We start from the raw sequence: 19923 nt of genomic DNA, 5'->3' as shown, positions 1-19923 counted from the left end.
CATTTTTACGTGCTTTCGAACTGCTAGGTTGGCAGAAGCTGGGACGAGTTACAGGCGCCCGCTCTGTTACGTGGCACTCGGGATTCAACCCGCCAAACTGCCGACCTTCTGATTGATCGACAAGCTCAGCATCCTAACCCACTGAGCCACCGCGTCCCTGAAAACCCTGGTCTAATTAGTAGTCATTAGTAGCTACCAATAGCTACTGATCATGTTATCTTGGCCTTCCCAGGTAAACCAGACAGGAAACACAATTAGGTGAGTGAAAACTACTTTATCATAAGGCTACATTAATAGTATTTCGCAAGTCTGAAACTACAAATTTCTGCCTGCCACTTTTAACTGGTAGACCCATTAGACTAGCTGCTCTGGAGAGAAAAAAGACTCACTTTTAATTGTCCCAGAAGGGTCCAACTCGAAGGTGGATACCTCACTCAGAACATCCGTCAACGAGGCCCCAAATTCAGCTTTAACATCTTCAGCTCGGTCATAAGAATAACTGGCTGTGAGGAGAAGAAAAGGGGATCATCTTGTGTTATTGTGAAAGAGATGAAGACGTTGGTTCCAGTATTAGAGGGGCTGCCACAAAGAAGAGGGGGTCAAATTATTTTCCAAAGCACCAGAGGGCAAGACAAGAAACAATGAATGGAAACTAATCAAGGAGAGAAGCAATCTGGAATTAAGAAGAAACTTCCTAACAGTGAGGACAATTAACCAGTGGAACAGCTTTGCCTTCAGAAGTTGTGGGTGCTCCAACACTGGAGGTTTTTAAGAAGAGACTGGACAGCCACCTGTTTGAAATGGTATAGGGTCTCCTGCTTCATTAGGAGGTTGGACTAGAAGACCTCTAAGGTCCCTTCCAGCTCTATTCTGATTGATTGATTGATTGATTGATGAGAGATTGCTCTGAACAATATTTTATAATTAATCTGATCAATAATCTTTCCATCTTTCCAACATAAGAAAGGAATTCAATTTTTTTTTACAAATATCGCTATTAGCAATATTGCTATTCTCAAATACTGGAAATACAAATACATCTTTATTTAACAGGTTCTTTCAAAACATCAGAAAAAAGTATTGGCTGAATACAGGTCGTCCTTGACTTGCAACAGTTCATTTAGTGACCATCGTGACCTCCCGTTTAGACTACTGCAACGCTCTCTACATGGGGCTGCCCTTGAGGACCACCCGGAGGCTTCAGCTGGTGCAGAATGCAGCCGCGCGAGTCGTGATGGGGGTCTCCCGATACTCCCATGTAACACCTCTACTCCGCGAGCTGCATTGGCTTCCAGTTGCCCTTCGGGTGAGATTCAAGGTGCTGGTGATGACCTATAAAGCCCTAAATGGCTTGGGTCCGGGATATCTGAGGGAACACCTGCTGCCAGCATCAAGTTCACTTCGTCCTGTGCGCTCCCACAGGGAGGGTCTCCTCAGGGTGCCGCTGGTTAAAGACTGCCGGCGGGTAACACCCAGGGGTAGGGCCTTCTCAGTGGGTGCGCCTGCCCTGTGGAACCAGCTGCCTGCGGAGCTTAGGACTGCCCCCAACATCCGTTCTTTCCGCCGGGACCTGAAGACCTGGCTTTTCGAGCTCTCTGGCCCAGGCTGAGAATATTTTTAATTTTAATTTTAACTGGGTTTTAATTTTCTCAGGGTTCTATTTAATCTCTTTTAATTTGTTTTAACGTTTGTATTGACTGTTTTTTAAATGCCCTGTAAACCGCCCTGAGTCCTTCGGGAAACGGCGGTATATAAATCTAAATAAAATAAAATAAATAAATAAAAATAACAGCACTGAAAAAGTGACTTATGACTGTTTTTCACTCTTAACGACCACTGCAGCATCCCCACAGTCATGTGATCAAAAGTCAGACACTTGGCAAATGGTTCATATTTATGATTGTTGCAGTGTCCCGAGATCATGTGATCACATTTTGTGACCTTCTGACAGGCAAAGTCAATGGGGAAGCCAGATTCACTTAACAACCCTGTCACTAACTTAAGAACTGCAGTGATTCACTTAACAGCTGTGGCAAGAAAGGTCATAAAATGGGGCAAAATTCACCTAGCAATTACCTCATTTAGCAACAGAAGTTTTAAGCTCAATTGTGGTCATAAGTCAAGGACTATCTGTAGTTAGCATGGTAACAAAAAGTGTCTTAAAATTCTTTAATTCAGGTTTGTTTTATTAACATCCAGAGTCCATTTGTTAGACATGTTAACAAAATATCTCCAAATGTATTACTTTAACACCAAAAGAAGACTCAGATTTGACACAGATAAAAAAACTACAGACCGATATCATTATTGAACGTGGATTATAATTTTTTTTTACTTCAGTAATGGCTGAGAGACTAAAAAGATACTTAACTGTATTCATACATTCAGACCAGAATGGTTTCTTACCAAAGAGACAAATCAAAAACAACTTAAGAATGATAATGAATGTATTAGAATGCTATGCATTACATCCAGGGAAACAAATGACACTAATATATTTAGATGCTCAAAAGGCGTTTGATAATGTTTCCTGGCAATTTATGATTCAGCAATTACAAATAATGGACTTTGGACAGAATTTTATAAATATCATAAAAATGATATATAACAAACAAAGAGCAAAAGTGATTGTGAATGGAGATTACACTGAGAACTTTGAGATAAGGAAATGAACAAGGCAAGGATGTCCATTATCTCCATTGTTATTCATTTTTACTTTGGAAGTCTTAAATAGAAACATTAGACATAGAAATCAAAGGATTAGAAATAAAAGGCGAAACATATAAATTACAAGTATTTGCTGATGATTTGGTATTTATTTTAGAAGAACCTTTGGAGATGATTTCTAAACTATTGGGAAAGATAGAACAATATGGAGAAATGGCAGGACTGAAAATAAAGAAAAACCTAAAGTAATAGCTAAAAAAACTTACAGATAAACAAAAAAAACAAATATCGGAAAAAACAGAATTACAGATAGTTAAAAAGGTTAAATATTTGGGAATACAGTTGAGAGCAAGATGTTCAACGGTAAAAGAAAATAATTACACAAAATTATTGAATCAAATAAAATTGGACTTGGAAAAATTGAAAAAAATTGCAATTGTCAATATTAGGAAGAATTTCCAAAGTGAAAATGAATTTAATACCGAAAATCTTATTTCTATTTCAAACAGTACCTATAAAATTAGAGACATTTTTTCCCCGAAGATTTGAATTCATTAATTCTTGAAATTCATTTGGCAATGAAAGAAAGAATCTAGTAGCTCTGCTATAAATACTTCAAAACCTCCTTCCAGAGGGGAGCAACAGAAACAGACCGTGAAGTGGGTGTGAGGGGTATCTAACAATGCTTCGAGCTCTAAGCATATAGTGCTTATAAGCAGTGTCCTGAATAACAGGAAGCAGGCTTCCTATAATCTTCTCAGCTGTCCTTACCACTCTCTGTATGGACCTTCTACCTGAGGAGATGCATCCTAATTGAAAAGGAGATGCATCTAGTGAATGTAAAGAAAGGATGCAGAAGCTAAAGGACAAGTGGTGACACTGGAGACCATCTAACCTAAATCGCTGGAAAAGAGGTGTCCTTGAAATGCATACCTCTACAACTTGGCTGCATATCAGACCATTCGCCATCCAGCATGCAGACCCGTTGGGGTGATCCAATCAAGTCTAAGTTATTCTGACACCGGAATGAGATCCGATCACCAAGATGGTTGCCTTTCCCTGTAGCAATCGCCCCCGGGGGCACAGCAAGAGTGCGGCAGTGCCCAACTGTGAAGAGAAGACAACAACATCAACCCAATTGTAGAGGTGAGACTGTAGCAGATGATGTGGGAAGATACGTGGCTACTCTCATACTGCTTCCAAATGCTTCTTCATTTTTACAGCAGAGTACACAGGTAGTCCTCGACCTATAACAGTTCATTTAGTGACCATTCAAACATTACAACGGCACTGAAATAAGGGGCTCGTGAACATTTTTCACCCTTACAACCGTTGCAGCATCCCAATGGTCACATGATCAAAATTCAGACACTTGGCAACTGGCCTGTATATATGACGGTTGAAGTGTCTCAGGGTCACGTGATTCCCTTTTGTGACTTTCTGACAAGCAAAGTCAATGGGGAAGCCAGATTCACTTAACAACCATGTTACTAACTTAACAATGGCAGTGATTCACTCAACAACTGTGGCAAGAAAGGTCGTAAAATGGAGCAAAAAATCACTTAATCTCTATCTCACTTAGCAACAGCAATTTGGCCTCAATTGTGATCGTAAGTCGAGGATAACCTGTATTGTGTGAAGTGTGGACAGATGTTGCTAACAGAAAACGTGGTGAAGGCCACTCATCTTGTTTGAGTTGAACAAGTAAGATGTTTAGTGTGGAGGCGGTTTAGTGTATTTCCAAAATGTACACAAAAGCCTACTGTGAACCCGCCAAAAAGATAAATTAGAACTAGAGGTGATGTCATCTTCACAGCCAGGAAGGGACACCTATCATATGTTGTATGTAGTATGTTTTAGGTGTCGTGTATGTGTCTCGCTGTGAGAGTGGGCAACTAAATTTCATTTTTGATGTGCGCCATTGTGCCCACAGTAAAAAAATGACAATAAAGATTAGCTTACCTATCAGAGGTGGACATATTGAAAGCCTAAAACAAAGCCTTACCTCCATCACGACAAAGCAAAAAAAATACTGGAATAGGATTCACATCTTAATACAGAAGATTCTCAAAGTGAATATAAAGATAACAGCAGAAACTTTCCTTTTGGGTTTTATGGATAAAGACTTTGGTGGGGGTGGGAATGGAATGTTGATCTCATATATGTTGACTGCAGCAAGACTACTTTATGACCGCAAATGGAAGGACATTTTGATTCCCACAGTGGATGAATGGCTGCAAAACGATGGAGTTAGTGGATGAATGGCTGCAAATATTGAGTTGGCTAAATCGAGTGCTTTGATTAAAGAAAAAAAAAACACAATTAATTTTGTTTCTACTGGGAAGCCACTTCTGGACTTTGTGCTTGAGGTGGAAAGGAAAAAATAAAACCTTGGTTTGGGTTTTTACCAATTAGATAGGTGTCGATGCTACTAACATCGAATGTTATTGCTTGACAAGAGATGAAGAAGTAACTACGGTATTTCATATGTTAAACTTGTGTTTTGCTTTAAGACTTGTGTATTGCTTTAGTTTAAAGTTGGGAGGAGGGAAGAGTAGGAATGCACTTTCAAGGCCATTTGTCTCTCTTTGGCGGTTCTTCTAACGGAAGGGAAACTGATTCTTTAAATTAATTGGAGAATATGTTTGATGACAAAATTAGAAAGGTGGAGAATTGTGTTTTAATATATTGTGCAAGGGGTGGAGATTTCAGATTCCAGCTTCCTTCGAGCAAGCATTTGCAGGTGTATTAGGCTGAATAAAGGACTTTTAAGGTAAACAATGCCTCCGAGTCACTTGAAAAACTCATACGTCGGAAACTTGACAATAGGTTTATTGTTGTAGAAATGGCTAGTTTATATTACTACATAAAAAGTAAAAAGTTGAGATTTGATGCTATTATCTTATTCTACTGCACCAAAGGGGAGTTGGAAGTTAACACTTTTTCTTTCTTGTTTCCCCTTGCCTTACGCTTTTCCCTGCCCTTCTCCTTCCCTAACTTTCCCAGTATTTTCTTTAGTAGCTTGGTTAGGGACGCGGTGGCTCAGTGGCTTAGGACGCTGAGCTTGTTGATCAGAAGGTCGGCAGTTTGGCGGGTCGAATCCCGAGTGCCACGTAACAGAGTGAGCGCCTGTTACGCGTCCCAGCTTCTGCCAACCTAGCAGTTCGAAAGCATGTAAAAATGCAAGTAGAAAAATAGTGACCACTACGGTGGGAAGGTAACAGCGTTCCATGCACCTCTGGCGTCTAGTCATGCCGGCCACATGGCCACGGAGACGTCCTCGGACAAGCGCTGGCTCTTCGGCTTTGAAACAGAGATGAGCACCGGCCCCTAGAGTTGGAAACGACTAGCACGCATGTGCGGGGGAGCCTTTACCTTTTTAATAAAAAAAAAAGATTTACCTCCATCATCACAAACAGGAGCGGTCCCATTCCATTGACCGTTGGGCTGGCAGTATCGCTGGGATGAGCCAAGAAGCTGGTACCCATCAGAACACTGAAAACTCAGGATGTCACCAATGGGGTGGAAAGTTCGTCGTGGGGAGAAAAAGCCATTTTCAAAGTCTGTCTGCCCCGGGCAGCGTATGTCTGCAAAAAAAAAAAAGAGAGAGAGAGAGAGAGAGAGAGAGAGAGAGAGAAGAGATCAGAACTGGAAGACCCAAAATTTAGGCTCAGAATTAAAATGGTACAATGAAATGACATGTTTCAAGTGTAAGTTATATCTTGCCTTTTCTCCATAGCAGTCTCTGGAGATTTTCCTTCATTCAAGTTATGGTTGTGCCAAAGGTGCTTTTTTTCCAAAAGGCAACTTGGACTTTTGTTGTTCCTTGAAGACGTTTCGCTTCTCATTCGAGAAGCTTCTTCGGTTCGGAATCAGAACCAAAGAAGCCTCTCGGATGAGAAGCGAAACGTCTTCAAGGAACAACAAAGTCCAAGTTGCCTTTTGAAAAAAAAAGCACCTTTGGGACTCCATAGCCCTTGTTCCACTACCGTGGGGTGGGCACATAGGTCACCATTGGCATCAAGTTCCCCAGGAAGCTTCTGTGGCTCAGAGGGGACTAGAACACCTTCACCACTAACCCATACAGGCTTTTGGGCAAAGGAGGAGGAAGTAGTTCAGAATTTGCCAGGACTTGAACCTAGGTCTCCATGCTCACCGTCCAACACTTCTTGGTGCCATCTTTATATGCCGTCACTTATCGAGGAAATGCTACAAATCTCTCTTTTCTGGTTTCACAAAGGTTTTGTAATGGTATGTAGGAAAGACCTTGGGAGACTGGGCAAAGGGATACGACAAAGGGAGCAGTCAGATAAGAGACAGCATAGCCCGCAACTGGAGAGCGGGATGGGGCAAGAGGCTCAGAAGAGATCCTCCCTCATTTCTCTGGCTGTCGGAAGAGATTGGGGCGGGGGGGGGCGTATTTGTAGTTTGCAAGACTTTGTCAATGTAGCTTTACAATAAATTCAAATTAGCTCATCTGGTAGTGGTTCCTATTTGGTTTACCCCAAGAGGCTGGCAAAGCTCCAGGGGCCTTGTCTTGCAGTACAGCTATTGTAGTAGCATTGCCTCAATCCTCTAAATCTTATCAAATCAGGTCTGCAAAAATTCTGACAGTCACTAGAGGGCAGAAAAGAGTTAAGATGATCTTCTCCTTACATTGTCCTGGTGGGAGCCTTGGGTCTTGCAACCTAAATCTCGTAGCCCTTGGCTTGAAAAGCAGGACAAATAAAGTGGTGGAAAGCTCCTAATCTCAGGGGCTAAAGCAGGGGTGTCAAACTCGTAACGTCACGTGACGTGTCGCGACATATCTCGACTTTTTTTTTTGCCATTGCCGGCAGTGGGGTGGGCGCAGTTTTGCTAGGATGCATCCGGCCCGCGGGCCGGCAGTTTGACACCCCCTGGGCTAAAGGATCAGAAGTCGCTTTTTTCAGTGCCGTTGTAACTTTGGTCACAAAATGAACTGTTGTAAGTCGAGGATTACCTATAGTAAATCCTGCTGGGAAACCTGGTCCAAGAAACTGCTTAAAGATGGGAAGGGCCAATTAAGTCACTCAGCTGACGTGGAACCCCTGGAGGGTCAAATATTATTGCAGGTTTTAAAATCTTTGCTAATTTTTAAAGAAACTACTGCAAAATTATGTTAAATCGCCTCTGTGGAGCAGAACTCTACATGCCCCCTTGTTTGCAAAGTGCTCACTGCCCTTCCCTTTCCAAACACTTTGAGGGGGAAAAATAAATGTGAAGTTTATGCAGTTTTTTTTTATTATCTTTTGGACTTTCAATATTGGCACCAGCAAATGTAATGACTGGGAAATTCCTATCGTTGCATAAGCATAAATGAGCTCTGATAAGAGGAAAAAGAAACAAAAATGCTAATGGGTAAGAAATATGATGGTTTTAAAATGATACAGAATGAACATGTTATACAGACCTTGGCTGATAACCATTAATGCAAACAGACCAGCATTCAACAATAAAGGGTTCTGGCTTATCAAAAACAAACATACCCAGTGGAAACCACTGAATAAATTACAGAGCCTTTAGTTCAGGGCTCACCAAACTTGGCAGCTTTAAGACTTGTGGACTTCAACTCCCAGAATTCCTCAGCCAGCATGGCTGTCTGAGGAATTCTGGGAATTGAAGTCCACACGTCTTAAAGCAGCCATGTTTGAAGACCCCCGCTCTAGATAGTCCTCAATTTAATAATAATAATAATAATAATAATAATAATAATAATAATAATAATAATAATAATAATAATTATAATAATAATAATAATAATAATAATAATAATAATAATAATAATAATAATAATAATATAAAGTTGGAAGGGACCTTGGAGGTCATCTAGTCCAACCCCCTGCTCAGGCAGGAAACCTTATACCATTTCAGGCAAATGGCTCTCCAGTCTCTTCTTAAAAACCTCCAGTGTTGGAGCATTCACCACTTCTGGAGGCAGGTTGTTCCACTGGTTAATTGTTCTAACTGTCAGGAAGTTTCTCCTTAGTTCTAGGTTGCTTCTCTCCTTGACTAGTTTCCATCCGTTGCTTCTTGTCCTGCTTTCAGGTGCTTTGGAGAATAGCTTGGCTCCCTCTTCTTTGTGGCAGCCCCTGAGATATCAGAACACTGCTATCGTGTCACCCCGTCGTCCTTCTCTTCATTAAACTACACATACCCAATTCCAGCAACCGTTCCCTATATGTTTTAGCCTTCAGTCCCCCAATCATCTTTGTTGCTCTTCTCTGTACTCTTTCTAGAGTCTCGACATCTTTTTTACATCGTGGTGACCAAAACTGGATGCAGTATTCCAGGTGTGGCCTTACCAAGGCATTGTAAAGTGGTATTAGTACTTCACTTGATCTTGATTCTATCCCTCTGTTAATGCAGCCTAGCACTGTGTTGGCTTTTTTGGCAGCTCATTTAGGGACCATTCAGAGTTACAGCGCTACTGAAAAAAGTGATGTCAGGTTTCTGACGTACGGGCTTTTCAAGTGACTCTGAGGCATTGTTTACCTTAAAAGTCCTTTATTTAGCCTAATACACCAGCAAATGCTTGCTCGAAGGAAGCTGGAATCTGAAATCTCCGCCCCCCCTTGCACAATATGTTAAACAAAATTCTCCGCTTTTCTAATTTTGTCATTAATTATATTCTCCAATTAATTTAAAGAATCAGTTTCCCTTCCATTAGAAAACCCCGCCAAGTTCTTATCTTCTTTAATTTCATGGCCTTGAAGGTACAATCCACCTCTTCCCCCCTCCCAGCCTTAACTCAATCTCTTAAAGCAATACACAAGTTTAACATATGAAATGGCTACTTCTTCATCTCTTGTCAAGCAATGACATTCGATGTTAGCAGCGTTGACAAGTGACTTATGGCCATTTTTCACAGTTACGACCTTTGCACCATCCCCCTGGTCCCACGGTTTACATTAGGACGCTTGGCAACTGGTTCATATTTATGACGGTCGCAGTGTCCCGGGGTCACGTGATCCCCTCTTGCGAGCTGCTGTGTGGGAACGGCCAGTTTTTGGCCTCCCAACCTTCAGCTTTCCCAAACGTTTCTTATCGGCCTCTATGTGAATTACAGTGGTGAGCACACTCTCCTGGTTCGCACAGGATGGCATGTGGGAGGTTTGGGAAACGCTATGATAGAGCTTTCACATATACCGTATTTATCGGCGTATAACACGCACTTTTTCTTCCTGAAAATAGGGGGCAAATGATGTGTGCGTGTTATACGCCGATATAATTTACGTTTTTTTCCCCCTGAAATTTCCTTTTTAAAATGAGGTGCATGTTATACGCCGGTGCGTGTTATACGCCGATAAATACGGTATCTTTTAGTATCTTGTTTTTGTAATGATCTCATAGGCACCTGAGTAGTTCTCACTACGTATCCAATTGTCACTATGTATCCTATTCTTTTTGAGATTGATGGGGTTTATGTAATGTTGTATTTGGTATTCAGAAAGAGGAGGTGAATAAAAGTTCAGCGGGCAGTTGCTCAGGGTTTTTTTTGAGAGAGAGACGAGGCTGCCTGGCTGGTTCAGAGCATCTCTATCGACTCGGGTCTGAATTCTTTTCCCTACACTGCTGACAAGCAAAGTCCAAGGGGAAGCCAGATTCACTTAACAACCATGTTATTAACTTAGCAACTGCGGTGATTCACATAAGAGCTGGGGCAAGAAAGGTCATAAAATGGGGGGGGGGGAAACTCACTTAACAAGTGTCTTGCTTTGCTTAGCAGCAGAAATTAAGGGGCTCAGTTACGGTCGTAAGTGGAGGACTACCCGTAGTTATAACTTGTTAACATGATGTGTAAACGGTAGCCTAACACTTACCTCTGCAACGTGCCACTGCGGTGGGTTTTCCACTAGGATGGTGCATGGGGGTCCATTTGCCATCCGACTGGCAGACTCGGCTGGGTGTGGGATACGGGTACGTGCCAACTGGGCAGGAAAAGGTCAGGATGCTTCCTGGATGATATCCATCGGAGAGAGAGATGCCCCCACCTTGGATAGATACCCTTGGACAGGATAGCGTTCCATCAAGGACCAAACTTTGGGTGGCAACAGCTGCAAGGCACACGAAAGGGATGACATTGGTTTTGGTTATGAAATAGACCCCTTTTATGAGATTGTCAAGAGAGGGAGGGAGGAAGCAAGGAACAAGGAAGTTTCCAAAAGAAGACTTCTGCTCTGAGATCATTATTACAGTCTTATTAAATAAATGGACTCTTATGCAAACATTTGGGGGGTAAGGAGATGCAGAGGTTTCATAGAATAACAGAGTTGGAAAGGACCTTGGAGGTCATCTAGTCTAACCCCCCCTGCTCGACAAGAAGAGTCTATACCATTTCAGACAAGTGACCGTCCAGTCTCTTCTTAAAAGCCTCCAGTGATGGAGAACCCAAAACCTCTACAGGAATGCCGTTCCACAGGTTAATTGTCCTCGCTGCTAGGAAGTTTCTCCTTAATCCCAAGTTGCTTTTCTCCTTGATTAGTTTCCATCCACTGTTTCTTGTCTTGCCTTCTGGTGCTTTGGAAAATAGGTTGCCCCCCTCTTCTTTGGGCCAGCCCCTCAAATATTGGAAGGCTATCATGTTGCCCCTAATTCTACTTTTCAGTAAACTGAACACTCCCAATTCCTGCATTCTTCATATGTTTAATAATCTGCTTGCATTGGGATATTACATAGCTCAGACATGTCAAACACAAGGCCCGGGGGCCGGATCCGGCCCGCGAAGTGGTTTCATGTGGCCCGCGAAGCCATCCTGGAAACAATGAGGGAACGGCCCCCTCTGCCTTGGCCCTGGCCCAGAGACCCTCCTTCTGCCAGAGACCCTCAGATCTGTCCCACTCCTGCCCAGGCCCCCATAGGCACCCTTGATGCGAAGAATGTAGAGCTGGCCATGCCCACCCAGTAGGCCATACGCACTCTAGCCACACCCACCCAGTAGGCCACGCCCACCCAGGCCACACCCACCCAGCCCCTTGAGGGCAACCGCAATGCTGATGCGGCCTTCAATGAAATTGAGTTTGACACCCCTGACCATAGCTTAACTCATTGCTGCTCTATGTCAGGTAGAAAAATAACTTCATCAATCCCTGCCCTCCAAACTGAGATTTCAATTTTTTTAAAAAAACAAAAAACAAAACCCAAACCACAAACAATTTGATCTGAATCCTAATTTGCTGATGATGCAAAGTGTTTTCCCCTTCCAGTTTTTAGCTTACAAATCATAGTTGCTTCACACGTTATTTCCTGCCTTCCCTGAAATGGGCAGATCTGCAAGAATTACAAAGGGTGTAAACAAAACAATAAAAAATGATTGGAAATGACAGAAAACGAAATCGAAAGTGTACAAATTGTGGATATGAAATCCTGCCTGAAGAAACATCAAAAGTTGCTCCGCAAGTAAAACAAAAAAGGTCTGCAAATGGAGATAACGGCACAGTAGATATGCAAGGCTGTATTTGTATCCTGGTATTCCTCGCACACTTTTATCCTCGCAACAAAATTGTGGCATAGGCCTGGTGCTGGCTCAGTTATTCCCATTTGCCTTTCTCCCCGCACAAATTCACCTTGCTAGTCTCTTTTTAAGTGCTGTTTCCCAGCCCCTGAGACAGATTAAAGCAGTATTTTTTTAAAGTGTGGGACCTAGAACCTCTAGGCCAGCCCCAAGTTTCTCTCTGGGGTCGCCAAAATCAAAATTATTTACCGGCCCATGTTGAAAAATAATGCAATCTTAAACTCCTACCAAACAATCATGAGAAACAACATGGCATCAAGTGCATCACTTTAAATTTTTAACTCCCACAGCAGTCTTGGAAGACTGATATACTGCAAGTAAATCCTATATGAGCTGAGACTGGTTTTTTTTTTAATCCCATTTATATCCCGCCCTTCTCCGAAGACTCAGGGCGGCTTACAATTTAGGCACAAACCAATGTGCTTAGCAATAGCCTTCATTCTATGTATATGCCTGCTTATTAGGGCTTTTGCCCCCCCCCAAGCGGCATTATTACAAAGTCAGCTTAATTGCCCCCAACAATCTGGGTCCTCATTTTACCTACCTTGGAAGGATGGAAGGCTGAGTCAACCTTGAGCCTGGTGGGACTCGAACCTGCACTAATTGCAGGCAGCTGGTGTTACTTAAGGAGGCATTAGCCCACTGCTCCACCAAGGCTCCTGTTACCCTATGGACAAGGGGCCATTGAAACTATAGCTCACATCCTACTAACTCTACTGTACCTTTCTGTAAGGACTCATGGACCCATCTCATAGCACCTCACCTGGGAAACACAAATCTTTTTTTAAAATCTACAATTGTCATCAGATCAGACAGATGTAGTCTCTTTGAATGCGGCTAAATTTTGTTATGCCGTCTGCAAAATTAGGCTGACTTTGACTGCCCACTGACAGTTGTTAAATATTATCTTGTCTTCTTTTATTTTTTTAATGCTTCTTATTTGTGACACTATGGGACACGGTGGCTCAGTGGGTTAGGACGCTGAGGTTGTCGATCAGAAGGTCGGCAGTTTGCCGGGTCAAATCCAGAGTGCCGCGTAACAGAGTGAGCGCATGACCACAGAGACGTCCTCGGACAAGCGCTGGCTCTTCGGCTTTGAAACGGAGATGAGCACCGGCCCCTAGAGTCGGAAACGACTAGCACGCATGTGCGGGGGAACCTTTACCTTTACCTATTTGTGACACTGGTCTGGTAACTGTTACACAAAAAATTAATTAAAAATTAATTTTAACCCGGTCAATATTGATGAATGTAACTCATGCAAACATGAGGGGGTCCTCCATAATTTTTAAAAATGGGAAGGGGTCCTGAGAGGGGAAAAAAGGTTAAAAAACATTGGCTTAAACCTTAAAGCATTCTCGGCTCTACTTACATCTGAGTAGCACTTCCCCATCCACCACCCCACTTAGTCTAAAAGGTCTTGTACTAAAAGTCCTCCAAGGTCCCTTTCAGCCCTATGATTTTATGACTCCAGTGAAATGAAGAGCGGGCAAGTAGATTGGCTCTTTGTAATTCTTCTCTGGACAAGGAAAGGAAGGGAAATCACCCATAAGCGCTCCATAGAACTGCTCTTTGCAAGGAGACCGCAAGGCAGCATCTCCAGCAGGTTTTGCCAATGACCAGGATTTTAAGGATTTCCTTATAGATAAGAGATGGAATGTGAAAAGAAGGGATCATTTGTTGTATTTTAAGAGAATGTGCTAAGTTACCTGTTTACACCTGCAATGAAGGGGGAAGGTTAGGGTTTTTTTTCTTTACCATATTCCTATTTTTTCTTTTTTTTTCTCTGATTTTCTTCCTACTTTTTTTCTGCATCTTCTATTTTTTTTCCTTTTTATTCTGTTGTTCTTTGTTTTAAGTTTATATTTGTTCTTTATTATCGTAATTGTGATTTTTTAAATAAAATTACTATTTAAAAAGCAAGCTGTGAGCTCAGGCACTGCAGCACAAACTTGTCCCCAGAGCTGGGGTTTTTTATGTCATTAGTTCATGATTAGTTCATCATCTACAGCCTGTACCTCAACAAAGCTTAAACTTGACCTTTTTAGCTGTTGCAGTTTTCCAATAGCAGTTTTCCCCTCTCACCAGCCCAATTTTTCCCATGCATACAATCTTGGCGTGTTTCATCAATGACAGTTCAAATCGATCAAGTGAACTACACGGGCCAAGTTCCCACAACACACCGGGTGAAAATGTAACTTGCTTTGTGCTTCAGTTTATGTGTAAACTCAGCTTGGATCTCCTGCAGGGCAGGGGGGGTCCCCAACCCTGGTTCATGGACCGGCACTGGTCCGCGGCATACCAGAAACCAGTCCGCACAAACAAGCAAAGCCCCATCTGCAGGATGCAGGCGGTACATGAAACCACGCCCTCTCCGGTCCGTGGAAAATCTCTCTTCACGGAACCGGTCCCTGGTGCCCAAAAGGTCAGCGACCTCTGCTGTAGGGAAGAGATCCCGCCAAGTTCTGTAGAACTTTGCTTTCAACTGCATGAATTTCTTTGCTGATTTATTTCCCATTAGATTTAGTCCTCGACATACGACCAATGCTAAGCCCAAAATTTCAGTTGGTAAGCAAGACAGTTGTTAAGTGAGTTTTGCCCCATTTTAGGCCCTTTCTTGTCTCAGTTGTTGAAATAGATTAGCTGAGCCTCCCTTTGTGCTCCAACCCCCCAACACACAGTGACAACAAACCCTCCATCTTACTACACCATGTGAACCAACTGTACCACACACCGGCCTCCCAAGTCAATTCTGCATAAAATTCACAAAAGTTATTTCTCATTCAAAAGCCTAACAGCCCACGGATAGAAGCTGTTTTTCAGCCTGTTGGTACGGCTGGCTATATTCCTATATCTCCTACCGGATGGTAGGAGAGTAAAGAGATACCATCCAGGGTGTGAGTCATCCCTGAGAATTTTCCTCACTTTTCCAAGGCAACGAATCACTGCAGTTGTTACAATCACTGCAGTTGTTAGTACCACAGCTGTGAAGTGAATTTGGCTTGCCCATTGGCTTTGCTTGTCAGAAGGCCGCAAAAGGTGATCTCATGACTGTCGGATGCTGCAACTGTCATAAACACATGCCAGTTGCCAAGCATCTGAATTTTCATCACATGACCACAGGGGTGTCGCAATGGTCGTAAGTGGTGAAAAATGGTCACAAGTCCCTTTTCTCGGTGCTGTTATAACTTTGAATGGTTATTAAACAAAATCAAGGACTACCTCTAGAATTCCCCTTCCACCTGGATGTAAATCTCACTAAACTGGTGGGACCTCCAGAGAACAGGCAGAATCCAAGGTAACCTAAGCGCAGCACAGAAGGCTAGGGGGAAAAAATTAAAACAAGAAAGCAAAATCTTGGCGGGGGATGGAGTAAGAGAAAAACAAGAGTTGGAAGGGACCTTGGAGGTCTTCCAGTCCAGCCCCCTTGCTCAAGCAGAAGACCCTGGGCCTACACCATTTCAGACAAGTGACTGTCCAGTCCCTTCTTAACCCCCCCCCCCCAGTTTTGAAGCACCCTTCTTCTGGAGGCAAGTCGTTCCCACTGATGAGTCGTTCTGACGGTCAGGAAATTTCTCTTTACTTCAATAATAATAATAATAATAATAATAATAATAATAATAATAATAATAAGAAGAAGAAGAAGAAGAAGAAGAAGAAGAAGAAGAAGAAGAAGTAGTTGGAAGGGACTTTGGAGGTCATCTAGTCCAACCCCCTGCTCAGGCAGGAAACCCTATACCATTTCAGGCAAATGGCTGTCCAGTCTCTTCTTAAAAACTTCCAGTATTGGAGTACTCACAGCTTCTGGAGGCAGGTTGTTCCACTGGTTAATTGTTCTGTCAGGAAGTTTCTCCTTAGTTCTAGGTTGCTTCTCTCCTTGACTAGTTTCCATCCGTTGCTTCTTGTCCTGCTTTCAGGTGCTTTGGAGAATAGCTTGACTCCCTCTTCTTTGTGGCAGCCCCTGAGATACTGGAACACTGCTATCATGTCACCCCTCACCCTTCTCTTCATTAAACTACACATACCCAATTCCAGCAACCGTTCCCTATATGTTTTAGCCTCCAGCCCCCCAATCATCTTGGTTGCTCTTCTCTGTACCCTTTCTAGAGTCTCAACATCTTTGTTACACCGTGGTGACCAAAACTGGATGCAGTATTCCAGGTGTGGCCTTACCAAAGCATGTAAAGCGGCATTAGTACTTCACTTGATCTTGATTCTATCCCTCTGTTAATGCAGCCTAGCACTGTGTTGGCTTTTTCGGCAGGTTCTCTCTCCTTGGTTAGGTTGGGTCCCCCCAAAGGTTCTTTTAAAGGCGGAGAGGCTTTCATGGGAATTCTCCCGCCCAGGATTCGAATTCCAAACCGGGAAGAAGAGTTTAAAAAAAGACCGACGGGGACGGGAGGAGGAGGAAGGGTGCGTCCGAAAGAACGCCAAAGCAAAAGGCAAGCCTCACAAAAGCGAACCTCGACTTGGAATTAGTCGAAAGTGGGCAGAAAAACAAACCAACCTTGGAACCAGGTTTGAGAGAGAGAGAGAGAGAGAGAGAGAGAGAGAGAGAGAGAGAGAGAGAGAGAGAGAGAGAGAGAGAGAGAGAGAGAGAGAGAGAGAGAGAGAAATAGAAATAGAAATAGAAATAGAAAGAGGTGCTTTGACCCCCTTCCCCGCCCAAAATCGTCCCTCCGGGGGGGGGACTGAATCGCCGCCCCCCAACTCGGGTAGCAGCGTCTCCCCACTACCTGCCACGAAGCTGGAGAGCCAACAGAGCTCGGGGACCATGTTGCGCAGCCGAGGAATCCCGATCGCCGCTCCGCTTTGCACCCCGCAGCCTCGGAAGCCGGGAAATCCCCAAAAAGCCGCAAACCTTGCCAACCAGCCAGTCACGGAAAAGCCGCTCCGCTTTCGGTCCGCCTTTCCCGCTGGACAAAATCAACTAAGCGGCCGGGAAGTAGGGTGGTGGTGGTGGTGGTGGCGGTGCATTGATTGGCGGGAAAAAGGAGAATTGCGCAAACTTGGGTCAAAACCCGTCCCGGCTCTTTCTTTCTTGAGGTAAGCCAAATCGGAGTCTTTCCTGTTGCTTCAAATCCGGAGTGGGTGGATGGGGGGGGGGTCAAAGAGGGGTGAATCGAAGCTTTCCCTTCCTTTATTTTAACCCAGGGGTCTTCAAACTTGGCCCTTTTATGACTTGTGGACTTCAACTCCCAGAATTCCTCAGCCAGCAAAGCTGGCTGAGGAATTCTGGGAGTTGAAGTCCACAAGTCATAAAAGGGCCAAGTTTGAAGACCCCTGTTTTAACCCATCGAGATCGCAGCTGCTGCGAGTTAAGTGGGGGGGGTGTGGAAAATGCTGACCTCGAAGGGATTTTACCCCCTTTCCGCCCACCCACCCCCCGGGAGAGAGAGAGAGGGGGGGAGGGGAAATGCAATTTGGCCACAGGCGTGCGTGCACACGTAACTGAGCGACACGCGTTCCGTCCCCGCAACGTTTGTTCTCGCAGCCTGGAGAAGCTGCTTTAACTTGGTTGGTTAAAAGCTGCCGGCTGTGGCGTTCGCGGGGCTTTCTCGCTCGGGCCAGTCATAATAATAATAATAATAATAATAATAAGAAGAAGAAGAAGAAGAAGAAGAAGAAGAAGAAGAAGAAGAAGAAGAAGAAGAAGAAGAAGAAGAAGAAGAAGAAGTAGTTGGAAGGGATCTTGGAGGTCATCTAGTCCAACTAGTCCTCCTGCCCGCCTTGATTTCCCGTAAACCAAGTTTACAATACTTTAGTTCGGAGTCCAGGCAACGAACACCGCGCCCGACTTCGGTAAATACCAGGGTTTTCCCCATCCCAGTTAGATGGAGTTGTAACACAGCTCAGGGGTATCTGAGGACAAAACCAGGAGAGCATGAAACTCCTTATAGGCCAGAAGGGTTGAGGATTATGGGAACTGTAACACTACACCTCTTAGATTTATATCCAGTGGGCACCCAGTTGGGGAAAGACTGCTCTGCTAATTTGGCTGGATTTTAGTGATTAAACATAGGAGGAGAGGCTGTGGGCAAAGGTCTCCCTTTATTGTTGTTTCTTTCATTAAAAGAAATCTTGCCAAAAAACGGGGAGGGGATCGAAGTAATAACTGGGGGAAATCAGCCTTTTCCACTTTGCCCTCAGGGCAGAGTTATTATTTGACTGATGTTAGGACTGAGACATTATTATTAATAGTATTAGTATTATATAATTATATTATTACATATTTAATAACAATATAAGGGACGGGATGGCTCAGTGGGTTGGGAGGCTGAGCTTGTCGATCAGAAGGTCGGCAGTTTGGCGGGTCGAATCCCGAGTGCCGCGTAACAGAGTGAGCGCCTGTTACGCATCCCAGCTTCTGCCAACCTAGCAGTTCGAAAGCACGTAAAAATGCAAGTAGAAAAATAGGGAGCACTACGGTGGGAAGGTAACAGCGTTCCATGCGCCTTTGGCGTCTAGTCATGCCGGCCACATGACCACGGAGACGTCCTCAGACAAGCGCTGGCTCTTCGGCTTTGAAACAGAGATGAGCACCGGCCCCTAGAGTTGGAAACGACTAGCACGCATGTGCGGGGGAACCTTTACCTTTAACAATAACAATAATAGTATAAAAAATACGACTTGCCTGTGTCCAAAAAGTCGTGGGAACATAGGATGGAAAAAGTTGTTGAGAATGAGAGGGTGAAGATCTTGTGGGACTTCCGAATACAGACAGATCGCCATTTGGAACACAACACGCCAGATATCGCAGTCGTAGAGAACCGAAGCGTACAGCTGATTGATATCGCTGTACCAGGAGATGCCAGAGTCGAAGAAAAAGAACTGGAAAAAATTACGAAATATCACAACCTGGCCATCGAAACTGCACGATTATGGATGAAACGTGTAACGGTGATACCCATTGTCATCGGGGCACTGTGAACTATGTCCAAAAACTTGGCAAAATACATCAAGAAACTGCAGCTTCCTGCAATAACTCCAGCAATGCTACAAAAAACTGTGCTACTCGGAACATCTTACATTTTAAGGAGGTACCTGGTTGATACCTAGGATGCTGGTAGCAACCCGTGTCAACCATCAGCGCCAGTCAGTTTGAATCTCCAGTTGACTGAGGTTCATGTTTAATGAATAAAAGAATAATAATAATAATAATAATAATAATAATAATAATAATAATAATAATAATAATATAGAGAAAGTCATAGAAAATGATAAAGTTAAACTGTTCTGGGACTTCAGAATTCAAACAGATAACCACCTGCAACATAACACCCCGGACTTAACAATTGTTGATAAGAAAGAAAAACAATTCTGGATAGTGGACATGGCAGTGCCTGGAGACAGCAGAATAGACAAGAAAGAACTGGAGAAAATAACAAAATACAAAGACCTACAAATAGACATAGAAAGACTGGGGCAAAGGCAAGCAAGGGTAGTACCAATAGTAATAGGTGCCTTGGGTGCAATCCCAAAACAACGGGAGCACCACTTGAACACCATTGGCATTGACAAATTCGCCATTAGTCAATTGCAAAAGGCGGCCTTACTAGGAACTGCTTCCATCCTGCAACAATATCTATAATACCATCAAACATCCATATCTGCCTATCCCAGGTCCTTGGTAAGGACTCGATAGGTAGACAAAAATGCCAAATCCAGTCTGAACATCTGGCTGACTGTGCGATTAATAATAATAATAATAATAATAATAATAA

General features: G+C 43.4%; 1 protein-coding gene across 1 annotated transcript in view; it reads right to left on the bottom strand.

Annotated features, from left to right (window-relative positions):
- The window catches only part of C2 (complement C2), a 56339-nt gene extending 39116 nt beyond the window's left edge, over positions 1-17223 (bottom strand). The window contains exons 1-5 of the mRNA XM_083355644.1: positions 16936-17223; positions 10509-10742; positions 6069-6254; positions 3601-3774; positions 390-503 (exon numbers count right to left, since the gene is read on the bottom strand). Of these exons, the coding sequence (XP_083211770.1) occupies positions 390-503; positions 3601-3774; positions 6069-6254; positions 10509-10742; positions 16936-16975 (748 nt within the window). The 5' untranslated portion in view covers positions 16976-17223. The remainder of the gene's footprint in view (positions 1-389; positions 504-3600; positions 3775-6068; positions 6255-10508; positions 10743-16935) is intronic.
- Between the last annotated feature and the right edge of the window lie 2700 nt (positions 17224-19923).

This window comes from Vipera ursinii (assembly GCF_947247035.1).
Source record: "Vipera ursinii genome assembly, chromosome: 2".
Classification (NCBI taxonomy): domain Eukaryota; kingdom Metazoa; phylum Chordata; class Lepidosauria; order Squamata; family Viperidae; genus Vipera; species Vipera ursinii.
Note: the sequence above shows the minus strand (reverse complement) of the source record. Positions and strands in the feature narration are given on the sequence as shown.